General features: G+C 38.4%; 1 protein-coding gene across 1 annotated transcript in view; it reads left to right on the top strand.

Moving 5' to 3' along the window:
* Nucleotides 1–4,320: 4,320 nt before the first annotated feature.
* APOO (apolipoprotein O) overlaps nucleotides 4,321–19,131 on the top strand; it is a 36,634-nt gene continuing 21,823 nt past the window's right edge. Inside the window, exons 1-5 of the mRNA XM_074154342.1 lie at nucleotides 4,321–4,378; nucleotides 9,809–9,919; nucleotides 12,302–12,421; nucleotides 15,089–15,143; nucleotides 16,189–16,284. Of these exons, the coding sequence (XP_074010443.1) occupies nucleotides 4,370–4,378; nucleotides 9,809–9,919; nucleotides 12,302–12,421; nucleotides 15,089–15,143; nucleotides 16,189–16,284 (391 nt within the window). The 5' untranslated portion in view covers nucleotides 4,321–4,369. The remainder of the gene's footprint in view (nucleotides 4,379–9,808; nucleotides 9,920–12,301; nucleotides 12,422–15,088; nucleotides 15,144–16,188; nucleotides 16,285–19,131) is intronic.

The raw sequence follows: 19,131 nt of genomic DNA on the forward strand, positions 1-19,131 counted from the left end.
TCAAGTGCACAAATCTCTGCCTATTTCTCAGTAACTTTTATCATGCAAGACATCGCACAGCACACAGTGGTACATGCTGCGTTCTCCAGCTGGTCTGTGTGTGTGTAAGTCCCGTGGTCTTGGCTGCAACTCCTCTCGCTCTTACAAGTGTGTGGGGATACTGTTAGAAACATTAAAACGCAGTTTCCTGACAGCAAAAAAGAAGACACGAGAACACTTCCAGTAATACACTGGAATAATCACGTAATGGTGTATGTGTATATAGTAACCATATAATACATTCTACTTCTCATTCATGGGAGAGCTACATCATGTGCCCTAGTAGAATGTAAAATAGAAATTAAATCTCTTCAAAAATGATCATCCTAAAAGTCAGTTATAAGTGGAGCAAGCTCAGCATGTCACTGTTAATTATTAAAGAGGCAGCACAGCAAACGAAGGAATGCGGGCCTTTAATTGGAAATTATTTGGTAAATCTAGAAATTGTCATTCAGGTAAATAAGGTACTGTGTTTAATATATATTTATGAAGGTACCAATGTCAATACATTTATAGGCAAATGAGGGGAAGATATTCACATTATCTTGCTAAGAAATTAAGATTTACTTTGAAGATAATTTTTAAGGTAAAAAGATTTGATGCGCTAAATACCTAAAGAGACTGGCAAGAGATGTAAGACCTTTCACCTGTTAGCCTCAGTTAATTTCCAAAATGTGTCCAGCTCAACTGAAATCCGAGATGCATTATAATTTTGGAAGGAGTTGGGCTTTGTTGTGATGGGTGCTTAGGAGCATCAAAAAGATGTTCCTGTTCTTGCTGCTACTAATAGCATATATCTGTGCTTTAGAAGACAATGGCTACACCACACATTAGCTGACATCACTGTGGGTAGTATCAACAACTTGTTAATGCAATTATTCATTGGTGCTGGAAGGGAGTAATTGAAAAATTTGGAACTAGAGCTACTGATGACTGCAGTGAGAAGCTGGATTACACTGGAGTTTTTTTGCATGATACGTTTCTCTTTTCTACCTGTCCCCTATCTTAGAATATAGAATCTTTTTTTGGAGAGCACCGAGTATATTTGGGATGCTGTCAGAACGTGACAAAGCTGATGAGACAGCACGCACTGAAATCCAAGTACTGCTTTACCCCAGATGTGAATGCAGTAACACCTCTGCTGCAATTAAAGGTAGGTCAGTGGGAAAGCAGAAAGAGCTCTGCAGTGGCATCTGTCCTGAACAGAGTTTACTTTCTGAAGGTATGACTTCAGACCTCACAGCTGCCAAAATAGCAGCTCTGATAAATGCTCTAAAAATGACCCACCTTAAGTATGAAAAGCAAAAGCACAAGGTAAGTCTCACTCCAAATGAAACAATATCGTTAAATATAAAAATCTGTTCAACCCCTTTTTTTTTTTTTCAAGTTAGGAAGTGAATAAAGTAGAAAGACTGAAATAGTATTCTTATGAATGTGCAAACTACACTCCATAAAGACACTGGGAAAAGTCCATCATCACACGCTCCTGTAAAAGCCAGTTCAATTAGCTGTTTAACAAATAGGTGCTTAAAGTGACGGGAACATGAGAAATGGATCGTGTGCTTTGGAGACTGAACAGACCTAGAAAAGCGGTGTACCCGATGCGTCACAACCCACTCTGCTTTCTGCGGAGCATTTAGAAAGCCAGGCTCACGGCGTGAGGTGAAGTGGCCCAACGACTGAAATTCCAGTTTATTGGAGCCCTTGTGGTTGTGTATTTTCTATTAACTACACATTTTTAAAAGAACTTGAAAGGAAAAGAAGTCTGCCAAAGGGCATTCCTTTAACTCAAAGCACACACAAAAGCTGTAAGAGGCAGAAAAGCAGTTTATTTTATAAAGATTTTAAAAATGAGTTCTAAACAGGCTGGCAAAAACTAGTGGCAAGTCTCGTGGTATTTAAAAATTTTAAATTAGTAAGGAAAGGCGCATGGAAAAATGTTGTGGGTTTGTTTTTTTTTTTTAATATACAAGAACTTTTATCATGAAGGAGCACATAAAATAAGCCAGCCTGTCAGAATTATGTTTTCCAGTGATCAGTGTTAGTAGGTAATTGCACTGATATTTAATGGGCAGATGTTACAAACTCACATTTTAAGAGGAATGTGCAACAAATAATTATTTTTTTCTAGTGTTTTTCTATAAATGTGTGGTAAATAACTGTCACTGTATTGCTAGTAAAGGACTGTTCTCATTTTCCTGACAAAAAATTAAACTGTAAATCAGCAATCTAATACAACATTATGAAAGCTCAGACTGTAATGGCTAGGGCAAAGGATTATAGATCAATTTTTTTATATTGTATTTCTGCCTGGACTGATATAGGTTTTGAACTGTGGCAACATTTTCAAGTTTCTCTGAGCTGCAGCTTTCTAAAGGAAATATTTCTTTCACAATTATTTAGAAAAGCCAATTACCAAAGAAAGGGAGAAATACTGGCATGCAAAATAAAACTGAAACTTGATATAGGTTCTCATATTAGAAACAGCCAGGAGTTGATCATGCCAAAGGTCTTTATTCTGTGGCTTGAGCAGCAGAAACTTCAGCCCCTTTTTAAGTCTGTCTGACAATGTTTTGGACTGTGCATAATCTGCTATGGCGTATATTATTGTCATCCCAGGGAAATTTTGCAGAGACAACCTTCTCCAGCAGTTATTCCTGCCACCAAAGTACGCAGGGCTTTCACCCAGATTACTGGTAGACTGTAGGAGAACAATACACCTACTTGAAAGCAAATATATATGTATTGTTCTTCTCTATAAAGATTTTCCCATTCTTTTTGATCAGTCATATCAATCACTTTAAAGATTAACTTCCGCACATTTTAACACACATTAAAGAAAAAAATGCACTGAAGATGCTGGAGCTGGTAAAACTGTTTTGTTTAAAAAAATTTATGAAACAGTTATTTGTTCTTCAGATATGTGTGTTACATAATTGTATCAATAATTGCTATGTAGTCACTGAATATAAATCGAACAGAAAAAGATGTATTTGTAACATATACACCGTTGTACATCCAGAAACAATTGGAATTTTCTTTACAGTTCATGTACCAAACTTAAAGAGAGAACACACTTGAAGTATTCTTATGTCTGTCCTCTGTAAAATTGGGAAAGAGCGGGTCCCGCTCGCAGCCTGGGACTGAGCTTTCGTTGAGCACTCGCCATAGCAGGTGCCACTGTTCACTTCAACGCCATCGTCAGTCCTCTGGTGGGCTCGCCTGTCCTTTTGAGCTTGGAACATTCTCTAACAGCTTGAGGATGAATAAAATGCGTCAAGAAATGCGACTGCTTTTCTAGCTTTTCTCGTCAAGCTACCCAGTCGCCCTCCATGCTCTCACAAAGCTGCCATAAAGCACTGCAAAAACAGTTTTCCACAACATTTGCTGCATTTCTTCACCCATCGGTCACTTACGTACGCTTTAGATACAACTCTTCCTTGCTGAAGAGGGAATCTTCATAACCAAATCTGTAATAAAATCTCATTATCATCTGTCATCCTGTGGTTTGGGTACTGAAGCTCATCGTGTACCGTTTGCTTACGGTATTTCTGACATCCCCTCCTCACTTGCAAGCATCAGCTGCTGCCTGTGAAACACAGCTGAAAAAAAAGATCACACTAAAGCTTTAAAAAGAAAAGGCACGAACCTGAAGTTTTATTTCACCTCAAATAGACAATAATCCAGTGGGCCAACACGGACTGTCTGCTTCTTGGGAAGCATCACCCAATTCTACACCCCCACTAGTCTGGAAAATCATTGTTCCTGATACAGCTGGTTCTGTCAGGTCTGTAAAGAGGCAGTGATAGAGAAATGTAGGAATTTTCTCTTAAGAGGGAACAACAAAAATTACCATTGCAAAGAAAATGTAACGTTATAAGAGGGTGCGTACCTCCCCTGCCTTCCCACAATCCCCTGCCGGATGCATTACTCGCTACTGCGTTTTTCAAGTGCTTTTTAAGCAACAAATTACTTTCAATGGGAATTTTCCCCGGCGAATAGTGTGCTATTCCTCGTACGTTAAAAGCAATATTAACCATTTGAAATCACTGCAATCTGGGGGGGGGGGTGGTGGGCAAGCACGACCCGGGAAAACTCTATAAAGGGAGGATCCACGTTATTTTCTTGGGGGTTTTAGTGCTAAAATTAGGGGTATATTCGCTGATTTTTTCCGCCGCTGGGGCGTCAGGGGGCGTGGCCTCGGTGGGAGGCCCCGCCCCCTAGGCGTTGCCAGGTTACCAGCGGTCCCGCCTCCCCCGGCGGGCTGGCCGTCCTGACGTCAGAGGGCAGCGCCGCCGCCGCCGCCGCTTCCCGCCCGCTCGGCGCCGCCATGTTGAAGGTGAGGAAATCGCCGCCGTTGCTGTTTCAACCCCATCCCCGCCGGCCCCGCCCGGCCCTTCCGCGGCCCTCCGCTCTCGCTGAGACGGTGGGGTGGCCGCGGTGCCGCCGGGTCGTCGATCCTGAGGGCGGCCGTGTCCGGAGAGGCCGGCAGGGGGCGGCCCCGGAGCGCGGCCGGAGGGGCCCGGCGCTGAGGCGGCCGCTCTGGGCCGGGAAGGCCCCCTTTTCTCTTATTTTCCCCCTTTAAAGCCAATTTTAGTTACTCGGTTGAGTAGAGGAGGTAGTGAAGACCCTGGCGTTGTTACCAGCGAATGATTTATTTTTTTTTTTTACATTCGAGCTAACACTGTTTTAAAACCTGTATTATCTGGTGGCAGCTGTAGGCGGGGCATATCTCGCAAGCCTTTGGTTTTACTCTTGTTGCAGCTGCATAATCTCTCTTTTTAATATTTCAAAACTACGTGCCTTATCCGTGTTGCATGAAGAAACCCACACAAACACCACATGCGTTATTTAAAGTTACTTCTTAGGTACAGCAGCGTGGAGCTGTGAGTGAGTGTTCTTACAGAGTTTGTATCTGTACGGTTGAGACTGTCCTCGTCTCGGAACCCTCCCCTTATTGCATGGTTGTCAGTGAAATCTGTGAAAAGGAGGGAACATGCGTGATCTGGGCTTAAATTGGGTAATTGGCTTAAAGATCTTTGCCTTTGATATGAAGCGCCATGAATCCCTTCAGGCTAAAAGCAAGTTGTATATTTCAGTCAAAGATTACTGTATTTCAATCATGACTACTCAGGCTGGAGTTTTTTTTTAAAGCCTGGTGAAACTTGATCTTTGAAATTCATTCTCTTTTTGTACCTTATTTGTTTGTCAGATATTGATAGCATATCAATATAACGATATATATTGTTATGCTGAGCAGCCTATGCTTGCTTTGCTCTTGTCACAACTTCATATTTTTTTTCTGTACTTCAGTGTTGGGGCAATTGCTGGAATTCTTATGTAAGGATTTTATCTCAGAGTCCTTGAGAATTCTGTAAGTGATACGGAATTGTCATTAAAGGGGTTATATGTGAACTCATGGTTTGAGGTACTACACATAATATGACTACTTTTATACCACCACTGAGGTAAAGCAGATTCCAGTGCTTCAGGCCGACCTATTTTTTTTGCCCCTAAGAGCAAAAGGGGAAGGTGGCTTCTTGTCCTTGATATTTATGCTTCAGGGAACAGGAGTGCTTGAGGTTTTGTTCTAGTTTTGGTTGGTTTTTGTTTTTTTTTTTCAGATGGGGTTGAGAGGTAGGGGGAAGAATGAAAAAAGAAGAGAAAAATGAAGCAGCTTCATGCATTAGGGGAAAATATCAGCCTTCACGAAAGTATGATTACGGGTTTATTCTTCCTTTCCCCAGTTTTGACAGGCTGACAGTAACAAGCGAACTGAGAAACCATAGACAAGAGGAAAAAAAGTTTAGCTCTTCTCTTTAGCTCTTCTCCCAGATCCCCCCATTTGTATTAAGAACTAATATGGGATTTATTCTTTCCAGAGGCATTTTTTAGTTAAGAACTTTGAGAAAGACAGTAAAGCGAGACAGTGGAAGATGAAATGTCCTTTTCCCTGCAACTTTCAGATGGAATTTGCTTATGAGTAATCTGCTGTCTACAGATAAAGTTGAGCTTTTCAACTAGAGAAAGGAATAAGCTTAGTATTATTTTTTACTTAAAGTAAATGCAGAGCATTGCCTAGAGGGAAGAATGTCAGCTCTGCTTTTTTGGTATCAGCTGAATAGCTGTAAGGCAGACTGAAGGCACAGCTCAATCAAAGTGTTTACATGGTTAATATGAAATTAAGAAATGAGATCCTAAAGTGAATTTTGGAAACAGAAAGTAGAACGTTTTCTTTCATACTGCCGAATAAACTTTTTGTGTTTATGTGTGTGTGCACATACATGATACTTTAGTACTGGTCTTATCTGTCCCATAAACTTAGTTGATGTAGAAGACCATTGCAGTATAGCTTGAACAGTGCATTTAGGGAGAGATGCTTCTTGCACTTTTACTGGTTAATTTTGTTTAAAATGTAAATAGGAAACTGCAAGGGATACTTTGGAAAATGACTGCACTTAAGTATTTGGGTAATATGGTATTTTCAGTATGAGTAGTTCTGTTGTGGCTGATACTTGTTTGTGAAACCAATCGCAGAATCGCAGAATTGTAGGGGTTGGAAGGGACCTTCAGAAATCATGTAGTCCAACACTCCTACCTAGAGCAGGCTGGACAGGAACGCATCCAGGCAGATTTTGAATATCTCCGGAGATGGAGACTCCACAGCCTCTCTGGGCAGCCTGTTCCAGTGTTCTGTCACTCTCAAAGCAAAGAAGTTTTCCCGCATGTCGAGATGGAACTTCCTGTGTTCCAGCTTCTGTCCATTGCCCCTTGTCCTGTCACCAGGCACCACTGAGAAGAGCCTGACCCCATCCTTTTGACTCCCACCCTTTAGATATTTATAAGCATTGTTGAGGTCCCCTCTCAGTCTTCTTTTCTCCAGGCTAAACAGACTCAGGTCTCTCAGCCTTTCCTCATAAGAGAGGTGCTCCATTGCCTTGATCATCTTCGTAGCCCTCTGCTGGACTCTTTCCAGTAGTTCCCTGTCCTTCTTGAACTGGGGAGCCCAGAACTGGACACAGGACTCCAGATGCGGCCTCACCAGGGCAGAGTAGAGGGGGAGGATAACCTCACTCGACCTGCTGGCCAAGGTGGTTCCATTCTTATGCTCTGCTGTCTGTGTGCGTCTTTATATACAAATCTCAAGTATTTAAAGCATTTGGATTTACTGTTTCTGCTGGGGAAGTTCAGATAATTTTCAAACAATATAAATGGTGTTGAATAGCAGCAAAAACCAAACCTGTTGTTTAACATAGCAGAATAGATTTATTTTTCCTAAACAGAGGTTGTCAAGAATGAATTGTACTTTATTTTTTTTTAAGTTGCTGTTGGGTTCTTTTTTGTTTTTGTTTTTGTTTTTTTTTTGTACTGCAAGGGATACTTTTTAGAAATGTTAAATAGGAGTTGTAAAAACTCTGTATGTGTATTCATGTAACAAACTTTTGCCATATTCAAGAATTAAGTTTTAGACACTTGCCTCTGAGTGGCGCTCTCCGAAGTTGTATTTTTCACGGCTTATTTCAAAAGCCACCTCTGCACTAACCTCTTCTGAGTGTAGTATATGCCATTGATTTAGTAGTTGCCCTACCAAAGCTATCTGTGGTTTTAAACTTGTTTGAAATTTAGGCTTGCATGAAATATTTATACTGAATATGGCTGTTCAGGTAACTGGTAGCTGTAGTTTAAATAAGTTTGAAACTGCTTTGAGGAAAGTGAATGGAGTCGTGAATGTCTTGATGTCTTTTCTGGTGGTGTGTTTCATTCTTAAATGTTCCAAAGATCACAGGAGGTAATATTTTACTGAAAGCATATTTTTCAGAATGAAAGCGCATTTCAGATTTTTGCCTTTTCAGTGACAGAACAGTTTTGCAGTGAAAAAAGGAAAGAATGAGGAAATATGTTCTACAGTTATTAATGGTTAGTGCCATTCACATTTTTATCTCGGATAATGAAAGTATGTGAAAAGTCTTTGTTTAAGCCAACATTCTTAAAGTTTGGTCATGTCTTTCCTTGGCTGTGAAACAACTGATCCGGTCATTGTGGTGTTTCATTATAGTGCTGTAATAACGAGTCCATAGATACAAATAAGGAAAAACTTCCATTTTGAGCAAGTTTTTCCATACCTTTTGATTCATCAGATCCCTCATATCTTTCCAAAAATAAATCCGATGACCTAGTTCTTGTGTGCTGTTTCTTTACATGTAAATGAACGTTTTCAGGAAGTTTGACAACTATATAGTCTAGTTTTGAGTTTGAGGATTCTCTTGGTTACATTTAATAAATATTCCACCTGAAAGGCAGCGGAAGAAATTTAAACTGCAAATAGCGATCTGTCTGCAATAAGCATGTAACCTCGATAATTTTAAAGCTATTTTCTAACAGTTCTGCAATGGGCAGAAACAAAGTTTCAGAGTAATTGTTCCTGATGCTACGTCAGTTATCATCATAACAGCATGAAGGATGTACTGGTTTGACCAAGGCTTCAGCTTCACAAGCAGCTAGGTCAGTGTAATGTACCCTTACTATTTCTGAAAAGGAAGAGGGCTTGCTGCCTTCTCCTTTTTCACCCCCTCTTCCCTGGCCACACAGTTCCTCTCGTGCTTGTCGGACTGTTTCATGGATGGGATCAATTTACTAACACCGTCCCCCCCCCCGCGCCAAGCTCTCCGCTTCTTTTTCAGGAATTAATCTTTTGCCAAATTGGCAAGGTGAATTGTCTCACGGTGGAAGCGTCCGGCCACCAAAGCTAGGGCAAGGTGAGCACCAGGACTTCTGGGAACGGATGCCACGAGCAGAGCCAGACCACTCCAGTTTGGTGGCTGCAGGCTGTTAGATTCACTCACGCTGTAACCTGATAGAACAAACCACGGGCTGTTGTTAACTCTGCACGTTTGTCTGAGCAGCAACATGAATATGAGACGCTGAAAGGTTTCCCATTGGAGCTGCCATTTCTTGAGTGAAACATTGCTGTTAACAAGGATGTACATTTGCTGGAAAATGCTTTCTGTGCATTCTTGATTCACTACACAGCTAAGATTTTTATCTTCTGTTTTTTTTTAAGTTAAAGCAGTGTCTCCTGTTAAGAAATACAATTTAGTGTAGGTCCTGAATATAGGAAGAATTATATTCACCTTACTCATGGTGGTTGTGTTGTGTGACTGGATTGCCTATGAAGTACTCAAAACCAGTCAAGTATCTGTCACGATGCACTGTAATTCGTATTTCTCACAGAAAAGTAGGAGACATTCCTAAAATTCTTAGAAAGCAGTGATTATGTTCTGATACTTTCAACTGTAAGTCTCTTTTTTTTTTTTTTTCCCCTACATCTAGATGCAGACAATAACTAGAAATAAAATGCTGAACTTTTTGGTACTAACTGCGGAAAAACTGAAGTGTTATGGACATTCACAAAATTGTTTAAAATATGAATATAATGTTAATATCTATACTAAGAAAGTTGACAAAAATTATGTTTCAAGTGAGAGAAAACAGAAGATCTTTTTGTGAGATGAAAACTGATGAGATTAGCATTTATATTTACTGTCTCCTTTATCCTTAGACTTTTCTAAATACCATCTGAATAATTTAGGTGTTATCATTTGAGTGCCTGAGAGCATTAGATTGTGTACCACTGACTCCCCTTTCTCCTACCTTCTAAGCATCTTAATGTATCATTTATTAACATATAGGGGTACATAAACATTGTCTACATGGATGTGCCATTTTGTTTGAACTTAATGACTTACAGCTCTTCCTATAATGTTTCTAGGTAATTCGGCTGGGGGCCACCCCTGTTAGCCTGAGCTTGCTCTCCATCCAGGTTTATGCATCCTCATCAGAGAAGGAGACTTCCAAAAAGGAGTTGCTGAAAATTGAGGAGGTAAGCGTGGTTAGAGCCCTAGTGCTCTTTTATCTATATGGAGGTATCTACAAAATTCTGAAAGACATTGTATTTTGATGCGTGAAAACGCAGAGATATGTATATCTCTTCACCCGTTGTATTCTTGCCTTTAAACTTGCTTCTCTGTTTTGAGTAGTAGAGATGTCTACATGGTTTTGCTTCTGTTACCTGAGGGTTGCATTTGGTGCCTTCCACTTAACAGCATCAGACTTGCTTGTGTGCAAGATCTTTTTCCTACATTAAAGCCTTCTCTTTTGCATTCAGAAACTACCTTTTCGTGTTTGTAGATTTACTTGTGGCTGTGTTTCAAATCCCCAGAAATATTTTCCCTGCTTTTTATCCAGGTAACGCCATGTATTTTTTTTTAACAAGTACTGTTGGCAGATTCTATTAAAATTTCATTTATGTTTTCCGGTAAAACAGCAAATCAAAATTTTTTATTTCCAAAAATATTTTCTTTTTTTACAGGCAAAATTTTTGTCTGGCAATGCTTTGAATCTGATATAGTAGCCTGCAGAATTTTATCAGCTTTCCTTTCTTTACAGCATTCAGACACAAGCAAAAACAAATACAAGAAGTAGTGATAATAAAAACCTGTAACTTTATTGTTTCTCTAAGATGTTACAGATGTCTTGGTGATGTCACAAGTAGAGCTTTAAAACTCCCTGTCAAACTGCAGACTCACCAGCATTGTCGCATAGGCTTTTAACAGTCTCCAACATTAAAAGAAAAAAGTAAATTGTTGTTTATGACTAAATACAGCTTTCATATCCGTGACAGTTTGTAGGTGTTTAAAAATTTTAAGTACTTCAACCCCAGTGAAAGTGTTGCTACATGAGCAGTGAAACTAAATGAAACTTACTTTTGTGTACGGTTAGGTCTTTTGGATGTTGTCTGCATGGGCAGTTCACCGGCATGGTACGTGAGGATCAATAGTTGAAGCAGTCTCCTGGCTTCATCCCAGTGAAGTTACCTTAGCTTGGGCTGTCGTGTGCCCTACACTGCTGCTGGCATGAGTCAGTAATGAGGCAGTAGTTTGAAGTAACATATGTGCTGAGTAATTGGCTTGCCCGTCAGCTCCAGCCAAGCAGAATGTGCAAGCCGTGGAGTTTTGGCTGCCTTTCTTACCATTCACAGTGTATGTTAGTTTGGATCTCTACTGCCAGCTGTCCAGTTTCATACAATGTAGGAGAATTTCCTTATCTCTGAGTCTTTTGTCCTTGTGCCAGACATGGTTGTTAGGTTGCCTAACAGGATCAAAATTAAACCGATTGTGATTATGATTGCAAGAGATGACCGGATTTCCTAGGGAAATGAGACTTAAAGTGCTTGCCTTTCAAAGTATTATGGGAAATCCAGCTGTGCAAGTTATAGAATAATTTGATAAATTCTGTCATTATATATACTGTTATGGTTAGCAGGGGTTTTTTTATTATGATAGAAGTACAGTTGTTTTCCAACTTATCTTGAAAAGTGGGCTAGCTACACTTTGCCTCAACAGTATGTGTAAATGTCACTTTATAATAAACTACTAAAAGTAGTATAAAGTGATATAAAATATAAGTTCTTTATACTAAACATCAGTGTAGTGCATAAACTGCTAGGTTTTGTTTTGATCTAAACTTTGCTGTTTGTCTTCAATGATATCGACTTTGCTCATCTCTTTTTTCGTCATGGAATACAATTTTAAATATGTTTAGGTAATTGTAATAAATACGTTGTTATGCTAAATCCTAAATACAGTGGTTTAATATTTATTATGTGAAGATGCCCATTGCACTTCAGGTGGTTGTTACAGTTCCTATTTGCTCAGCCCCATGGCACTATTAATGCTGTCAGTGGCTGGTGTGGTTAATGATGGCAATGTTGGTATGTCATACTCTTTTCCTGCACAGTAACAAGCAGACAAATTTGTATCGGATATTACCTTTGTTAGAAGCTACTTAAACTCTTTAATGATGGTTTGTACAAATATAGAAAATAATCAATTGTGATTTCAGAGTTCTAGTACATTTAGTATGTTAACTGGGAACCAGAAGTGCTGATGAAGACCAGAAACATTTTTCACAATTATATTTTGTGTTCTTATTAAACTAGTTTAATATTAATTTATAACTTGTGACTTGGATCATATAGCAGCTATGGATGAATTGCATAGCAATTAGAAGTCATCTTCATCATAGTATATAATTAAACTTTGCTAATAATGGTTGTCTCACAACTGTGCGTGAATTTTTATTGTGCATTGTTTATGTAGCAAGCACAGCGTTAAGTGTTCTCTGGTTAGACTGTTCATGCCCTGAAGACCTACTTACAGAATTACACCTTTGTTTTTAACCTCTTGTTTGCTGATATTTACAGCTGTCGCTCTACTCCTCTCCAGTTCGTGAGACTAAGTATGTGGAGGATCCACAAACCCAATTGGAAGAAGGGGTTTCACATTTACGGCATGTTATGGAGCCATACACAGCCTGGTGTCAGGTATAATGGTTTTACATCCCAGCCAGTAGTGGTTCAGTGCTAAGGGTTGAACTGGGATTTTGTTTTTAAACACAGAATTAATAGATAGCAGCAAAGTGAAAGTTAGTAGTTGTACATGCATTTTTCAAAAATGCTGCATGACTTAAACTTTTCCACAGTTCAAATCACAATATTTACCCCCTCCTGATACAAAACCAGTTGTTTCTTTCTACTGATTTGCTGAATTAACCCTCTCCTTTTCCACACTTTTTATCCATCCAAAAGAATAAAAAGGAAATTAACTAAAGCTTAGAATTGTTATCTGAAGTAATCTTCAAGGTTAAAGATATCTAGGAATATCTGGATTTGGTACTATCCTGTGACTGGAGAAGACAGGAGAGTGATTAAATTTGCAGTTTCCATGCTCAAGGAGTGCACCATAAATTATCAAGCAGTGTGTTTTGGAGCAGCCAAACCAAGTTGTCCTCACTGCAACTGTGACACAACACAACACTGCAGAAAATAAATCGCTGTTTGCTGAACTGGAATGTTGAGGGAAGAACATGGCTCTTCAGAAGAGAGAAAATCCCAGGCAACTTCTCAATGGCAAACCTGGCCCCTAGACTTGTATATTTTATTAGGTAGCATGTTTGTACTAAACATCACTAAATACAAAAAGAGTCTTTGGAGCATAGAGGAAAACCAAGATCTATGTAATCAAGGCCTAAATTATTGATATTAGATTGCAGAGTCATATGGTGTCTTTCTTGTTGAGGCTTACTTTTGAAGCAAGGGCGTCCTTGTCATCTGGTTGCCTCTTTGCAACTTTGGGTGACTCTCTACTTTGCCCTCTGGCTGTTGTGAATCCTGTTCTTAAGCTGCAAGCTGGTTTTCCAGTTCTCCGTAGAAAGCCAAGCTGTTCAGATCAGGGTGTCCTTTCTGCCTAGAAGTTCTATGTTGTGGTACTGACCTTTAACAGTACTGAAACATTTTTTCAGAAATACTCAGGGTTGCTCAGTCAGGTGATGTGTTTCTAAAGTGCCACCAGCAGGAGTACACTGCCCTCACTTTTGAAGGAGAAGGGGGATGATTTTCCACAGTATAGTTAGAGCTTTGACCTCCTAAATGCATGGGTTCTGCTTGGTTGCCTGCGGTAACCATAACAGAATGAAATTTGAGACGAGGTTAGTTGCCCAGTAGGACTAGCTGCAGGTAAGCCTTGAACAGTGCTTTATGTCTCCCTGGCCTGTTGTCTTCCTATTTGCTTTATTTTTTGTCTGTGTGGTAATCATTTACATAAGATGTGCTCTTCTGCTCGCACACAGCAAGCCATTTCCTGGCAGTGGTTTACTGACTCATTTTATGAAGCGGGCATGTCAGCTTTATGGATTTGGGATCATCTTGCTTGCTTAACTGTAGTCAGAGATAGTTTTGGTTTTGCGCCACCCCCACCCCCTGCTAGGTTAAAGAAAATAACATTTTAGGCATGTCTCAGTTGTCTTCAGAATTAAAAACATAACTCAGGATACTGAGAATAAAATTGGTTATGTTTGTGCATCCATTTTTCTTTTTCAAAATTGGTTGCTTAACTGCAATGGAAGGTCAGTTCAAAACACAGATGTAAAAATGAACCAGTTATGTGTGAGCTGTGAGAGAATATCAGCCAGCCTCTGGGGTCTTTAGAGCATGTTCTTTTTTCATTGGCTTTTAATAAGTCCAACATCCATTTAGAGTTACGTTGCGTGTCCTATGCTAACACTTTCTTTTTCATGACAAGTTACGTTTTTAAGTCACTCTTACCAGTGAGGAAACGAAAGTTCTAAAGATATTCTCCCCCATGCAGTATCCTAAGCAAATGCTTTCACTTCTGCACAGATTCAGCTCAAGTGATATTGCGAGACCCTACTCAGCTTTAGCTTTGGGCATACAAGGTTATGAATTTGTTCCAAATTGATAGACAGTTTTACACTGTCTCTCCGAAGGATTATTAGCATAATAACAATTAGCAGGTTGCTGTTACTGAGATTTTTTTTTTCTACTTTGATAAAAGGCAGTGTGGATTCTTTTACTTCCTGCATATTTTCAGTCTGGGAAGAAAACCTAGAGCTAGTTTGTGGGGTTGATGCAGTGCTCTTTGATTTACTTCAGACACTGTATGGACACCTTCCGGCCTGGACCAATCTATGAATCTATGAATCTCGTTTTCCAGGTCACTTCAAAATGCTAACAGAACGTTAGCCTAAGATAGTCTCTTCTTGTACCCCTGTGAAGTGCTGGGAAGTAGTCTGTTGCGGTGATGTACTTCCTTTCTTTGCATCAACTCAAGTATTTTTGCGATACCTATGTACACTGAGAAACCTGAGATAATCCTGAGTTTCGGGTACCTGATCAGGAACTCAGTAATATATTAAAGTTGACATCTGTGTTCTGAGGTATTATATTTCATGTGTGTCCAGAGACTACTTTGAGAAAAAGCTTTAGGTTATGCCAAATATAATACTGAGCAAGCATAGCTCTGTAAGTGAACATGGAAGTGGGAATAAAAAGAAGTTATTTTAGGGACCCAATTCTTTTTTTTCTTCCCTTTTTTTTTTTTTTTTCTTCATCAGATCAGTTACAATCTGTAGTTTACATTTTACTTGCTTGGTATCTATTTACTGTTGTTTTCTTTTTTTTTTTTTTTTTTAGGATCTTTATGCCAAAGCTATGCCCAAATTAGAAAAAGCTGTTGAGCATGGTAGAGGTAAATCAGTTTAGTTTTCTTAACTAGCAATTTAAAATGCAGGACTGTACTATATTTTCTGTTAAAAGGGAATTCCACTAAGCATCAATATATATATAAAGTCTAATGCATTTAAGACTACTTTATTTGCACTGTATATCTGTTTAAATTTCCTTTGTAGATCATTGTGACACTACTTTTCTAAATAATTAAAATCTGAGACCTGCATCTGTGTCCACCAATGTCGCTAAAAAAGACAGTTATGCAGGAAAAGAAGGAAAAAAAGCCTCACAATTTATTCCCAGTTGGTAGTATTTCCTTGACCCAGTCTAGTAACTGAAACTTCCTGCAATGTTTGTTACTTACCACAAGTGTTAGGCCTTTTGTTTGTAATGTTTAACCTTTTAATTTTGGTTTTCTTCCTTGGATATCTGAAGAATTTTGAATTAATCCAAAATAGTTTGTATTTATTTTTGGTTTTGGAAGCATCCTTTCATACTTGGGCTCATCAGGATTGAGCATGCATTTCAGATAGTGCGCCTCTTTTCCTTGAACTTAACACTCTCAATCTTTCGAACTCCTTTGCATGAAAGGTTTTTTCATAGTTTTCCATTCCCCCATTGGACTCCCATCTTGGAGTGAGCTTTGTTTATGCTGTGTCTTTCCTTTGTTCTGTGATTTGTTTTTTCTACAGTGTTTTTTCTGAAACTAATTCTTGTTAATGTGTAAATGTAAGAATCCTTTTTGCAAAGGTTTTTATCACTAATCTTCAAAAAGATATAACGGAGATGCAGAAAAGCAAAACAAAACAGATGGCCCAGGAGCAAAGGCAAAAGCTTCTATGAAAATTGGTAAATACAATACGATGTTCAGTTTCATTCATGTGTCACTAGAGAAGATCTCAAAGGCTTTGAATTTTATGCCAGCAGATCTAAAATGTGCATGATAGTTAAATGTGTTTTGATAACTCTTTGTTTTCTAACAATTGCCAGCACGTATTGATGATTCCTTATCACAAAACCACTTTCACATTACATTAAAGCACTTTGTTCTGACTTCTTTTCAGAGGGCTGTGAATTTCTCCAAAACCCCCCCGCTGGGTTTTATCCAAGGCTTGGTGTGATAGGTTTTGCTGGAATTGTTGGATTGTTTCTTGCTAGAGGTAAGCAGGAACCTTTTGAACTGCTTATGTTATCATTTGGGATAAACAATTTATTTGCGGGTTTTTTGAATACTATTTTTTAATTGTGACGCATGAGATCTGACTAACTTTACAAGCAAGATTCTACAATGTTCCTCCAATCACAAAGAAACCTCAGGTAAACCACCAATTATTTTTTATTAATACTGTATTTGTTACCAGAATCTAGTCTTTTGATCTTTTCCATTTCTAGCTTATAGCAAAAGTAGGAAAAGGTTTTTTAAAGCCTAAAATTCTTTTTAATTACTTAAGTTCTTGATCATATATGTCACTATATATGTCCTATGTAGAAAACTACAGAGGAATAAATTCCAGTAAAATTTAGACGTTCCTGAAATATGATACATATAGAATTAGCTGTTTATTGAATTTCCTTCAAAGTATTGTGTATTGAGGCACAGATGTGCTGTAGATGGTGATACTCAGCAAAAGTACTTGTGAATTCTGGGTATGCTATAAATACATGTACATTTTGTGCTATAGAAATGTGATACAGTTAATTTCATCACACTGATTGGAGGAACTAATACATTTATGCTTTCATAGAAATCATAGAATGGTGTAGGTTGGAAGCAACCTTAAAGATCATCGACTTCCAGCCCCCCTGCCATGGGCAGTGACACCTCCCACTAGAGCAGGTTGCTCAAAGCCCCATTAAACAAAAATAAATTATACTTTTTCACAATTAACATTTCTTAAAATATTTTGTGTTTGTATTGAGATATTCAGTGTTCCCAGGGAAATGGTTGAGACACCGTCCCTGGAGGTTTTCAAAAGACAGGTTTGCATAGTGCTTAGAGACATAGTTTAGTAATGTGGGGGGTATTTTTGTATGGTTTTGGTTTTTTATCAGAGTTAGGTTGATGGTTGGACTAGATGATCTTAAAGGTCCCTTCCAACCTAGACGATTCTATGATTCTTAATACAGTGAAATGAAGTAACGCAAGAACAAAACTTGTTAGGTAATGCAACTGTAAAGTTCTAGCATTTAATTACTAGTAAGGACTTGCTTTGGATAAAAATACACCTTTGTGGGGCCTGTATGTGTTGAATAAACTGGATACGTATGCTTGGCTATGTAGAAATGGAAAGCATTCTGTGAATATATGTGCTTATATGTGCACTCCTCAAAATATGGAATTTTCCAGGGAAGATGATGAAAGCAGTGTTTTGGTTTTTTTTCTTCTAGTATATTTTTAAAAATTAAAATCAAGGTCTCAAACTTTACCTATTTGAAGTTCTTTCTATTCAGATTCCTGCTTATTGATTTATGTGATGATGTATGAGATCAGTTTCCAGCTTTTACAACTGTTAGCAGAATTTGGGGTGGGGTGTGGAGTCTTGTGGCTAGGTCTAAAAGATAGAGGGTCCTAAGTTTAATAAAAATACCTCATAATACGAAAGTCTGATTTGTGAATCTTTTAGGATTGGAGCCATAATTTTTAAACTTCTTGTCTGGTTATAGTTTACAACACTTTCTGGAAATAACAGTCAGTATTCAAACTGTAGAAGGAAGTGCCCCTTAATTTTGATGCTACAGGAAGTTAGAATCAAATTTCCCCTTTTTTTTAACCCTTCCTCCTTGGTGTCACTGCAAGATATTGTGCTCTTGGAAGGTACAGATAAAATCTTCCAGATCTAACCATTAAGACTTGAAGATACAGCTGCTCACTAAGTAGAAAGTTTGGTATTCGGAGTTTAATCATGTGAATATTGTACAGTCATCCAGCTTGGTTTAAAATGCTATCGAAGATAATTTGCTCTGACCTTGAGTAGTACTGGAATGGATACAGGAGTATTCCTAAAATTCTCTCTAATTAGTATCTCCAGCCAGTAGCAGCCTGCTGGAAATCGTTAATATCTTCAGCTATTACTTTTATTCATAAAGTGATATTGTAGGCACATTGATGAGCTATCATTAAGGAAGATTTCCCCATTCCCAGAAATGACAACAAAGTGCAATATTTCTGGTTGTAAAGATACAATGAAGCTTGCCTTTTCTGGTCCTTCTTATAGCTAATTGGTACCAAGTTCTCTCTTCACAAGACTAGCAACATCACTTTATGAATGTCTCTTGTTTCTCATCTCATCACGAGCATACGTTAGTGGAAACACTAAATACTTCTAATATGCATTTCCTCTTCAAAATTCATTATTCCTTTACTAGAAGCACATGTGGCTTTGCATATAGAACAGGCTGTTCTATGACAAACGGAACTACTGCGTCCTGACTCCTGTACGTCTGTTTTATGACCTTTTTTTCTCCTGTACTGCTTGCTTTTCTCCTTTACCTGCTCCCTTCTCTGTTCCTTTCTGACTGGATAAACTGCAGCATGCCCTCTGACAGATTCAATGATAAATATTGTCACTGGCCAGCCGGGATACACAACCTGTGGCCAGCTGTGATAAGAGGATGAACTTTTCAGGCAGTTGAATTATTTTAGACTTGTATAATTGAATAGATAGTTCAAATTGATTAAAATGTTCAAAATTTACTTGGGGATTGAGCAATAGGCGTATAGCGTAAGTACTTTCAAATGCTTTATAAATTGCTATAGTGAATCAAGAAAAATTATTCATAAGACCAGTTGTGGAAGAATCAATATTTGTGAGTCAAGGTAACTTATAAAGTTCACATTAGAATGTGTCTTGTTCTGTTTGATGTATCAAAAGAATGTTATCCTAACCTTCCTTTACCTGAATTTTTCCTTCTAGTTTAGAAAAGAGTATCAGTTGGTATAATTCTCTTAAATATCTCTTAATTGTGGCTTTTACTGTTTAATAAAATTGTTTTGATTATAAGTAAAA

Source organism: Numenius arquata, chromosome 1 (assembly GCF_964106895.1).
Source record: "Numenius arquata chromosome 1, bNumArq3.hap1.1, whole genome shotgun sequence".
Lineage (NCBI taxonomy): Eukaryota > Metazoa > Chordata > Aves > Charadriiformes > Scolopacidae > Numenius > Numenius arquata.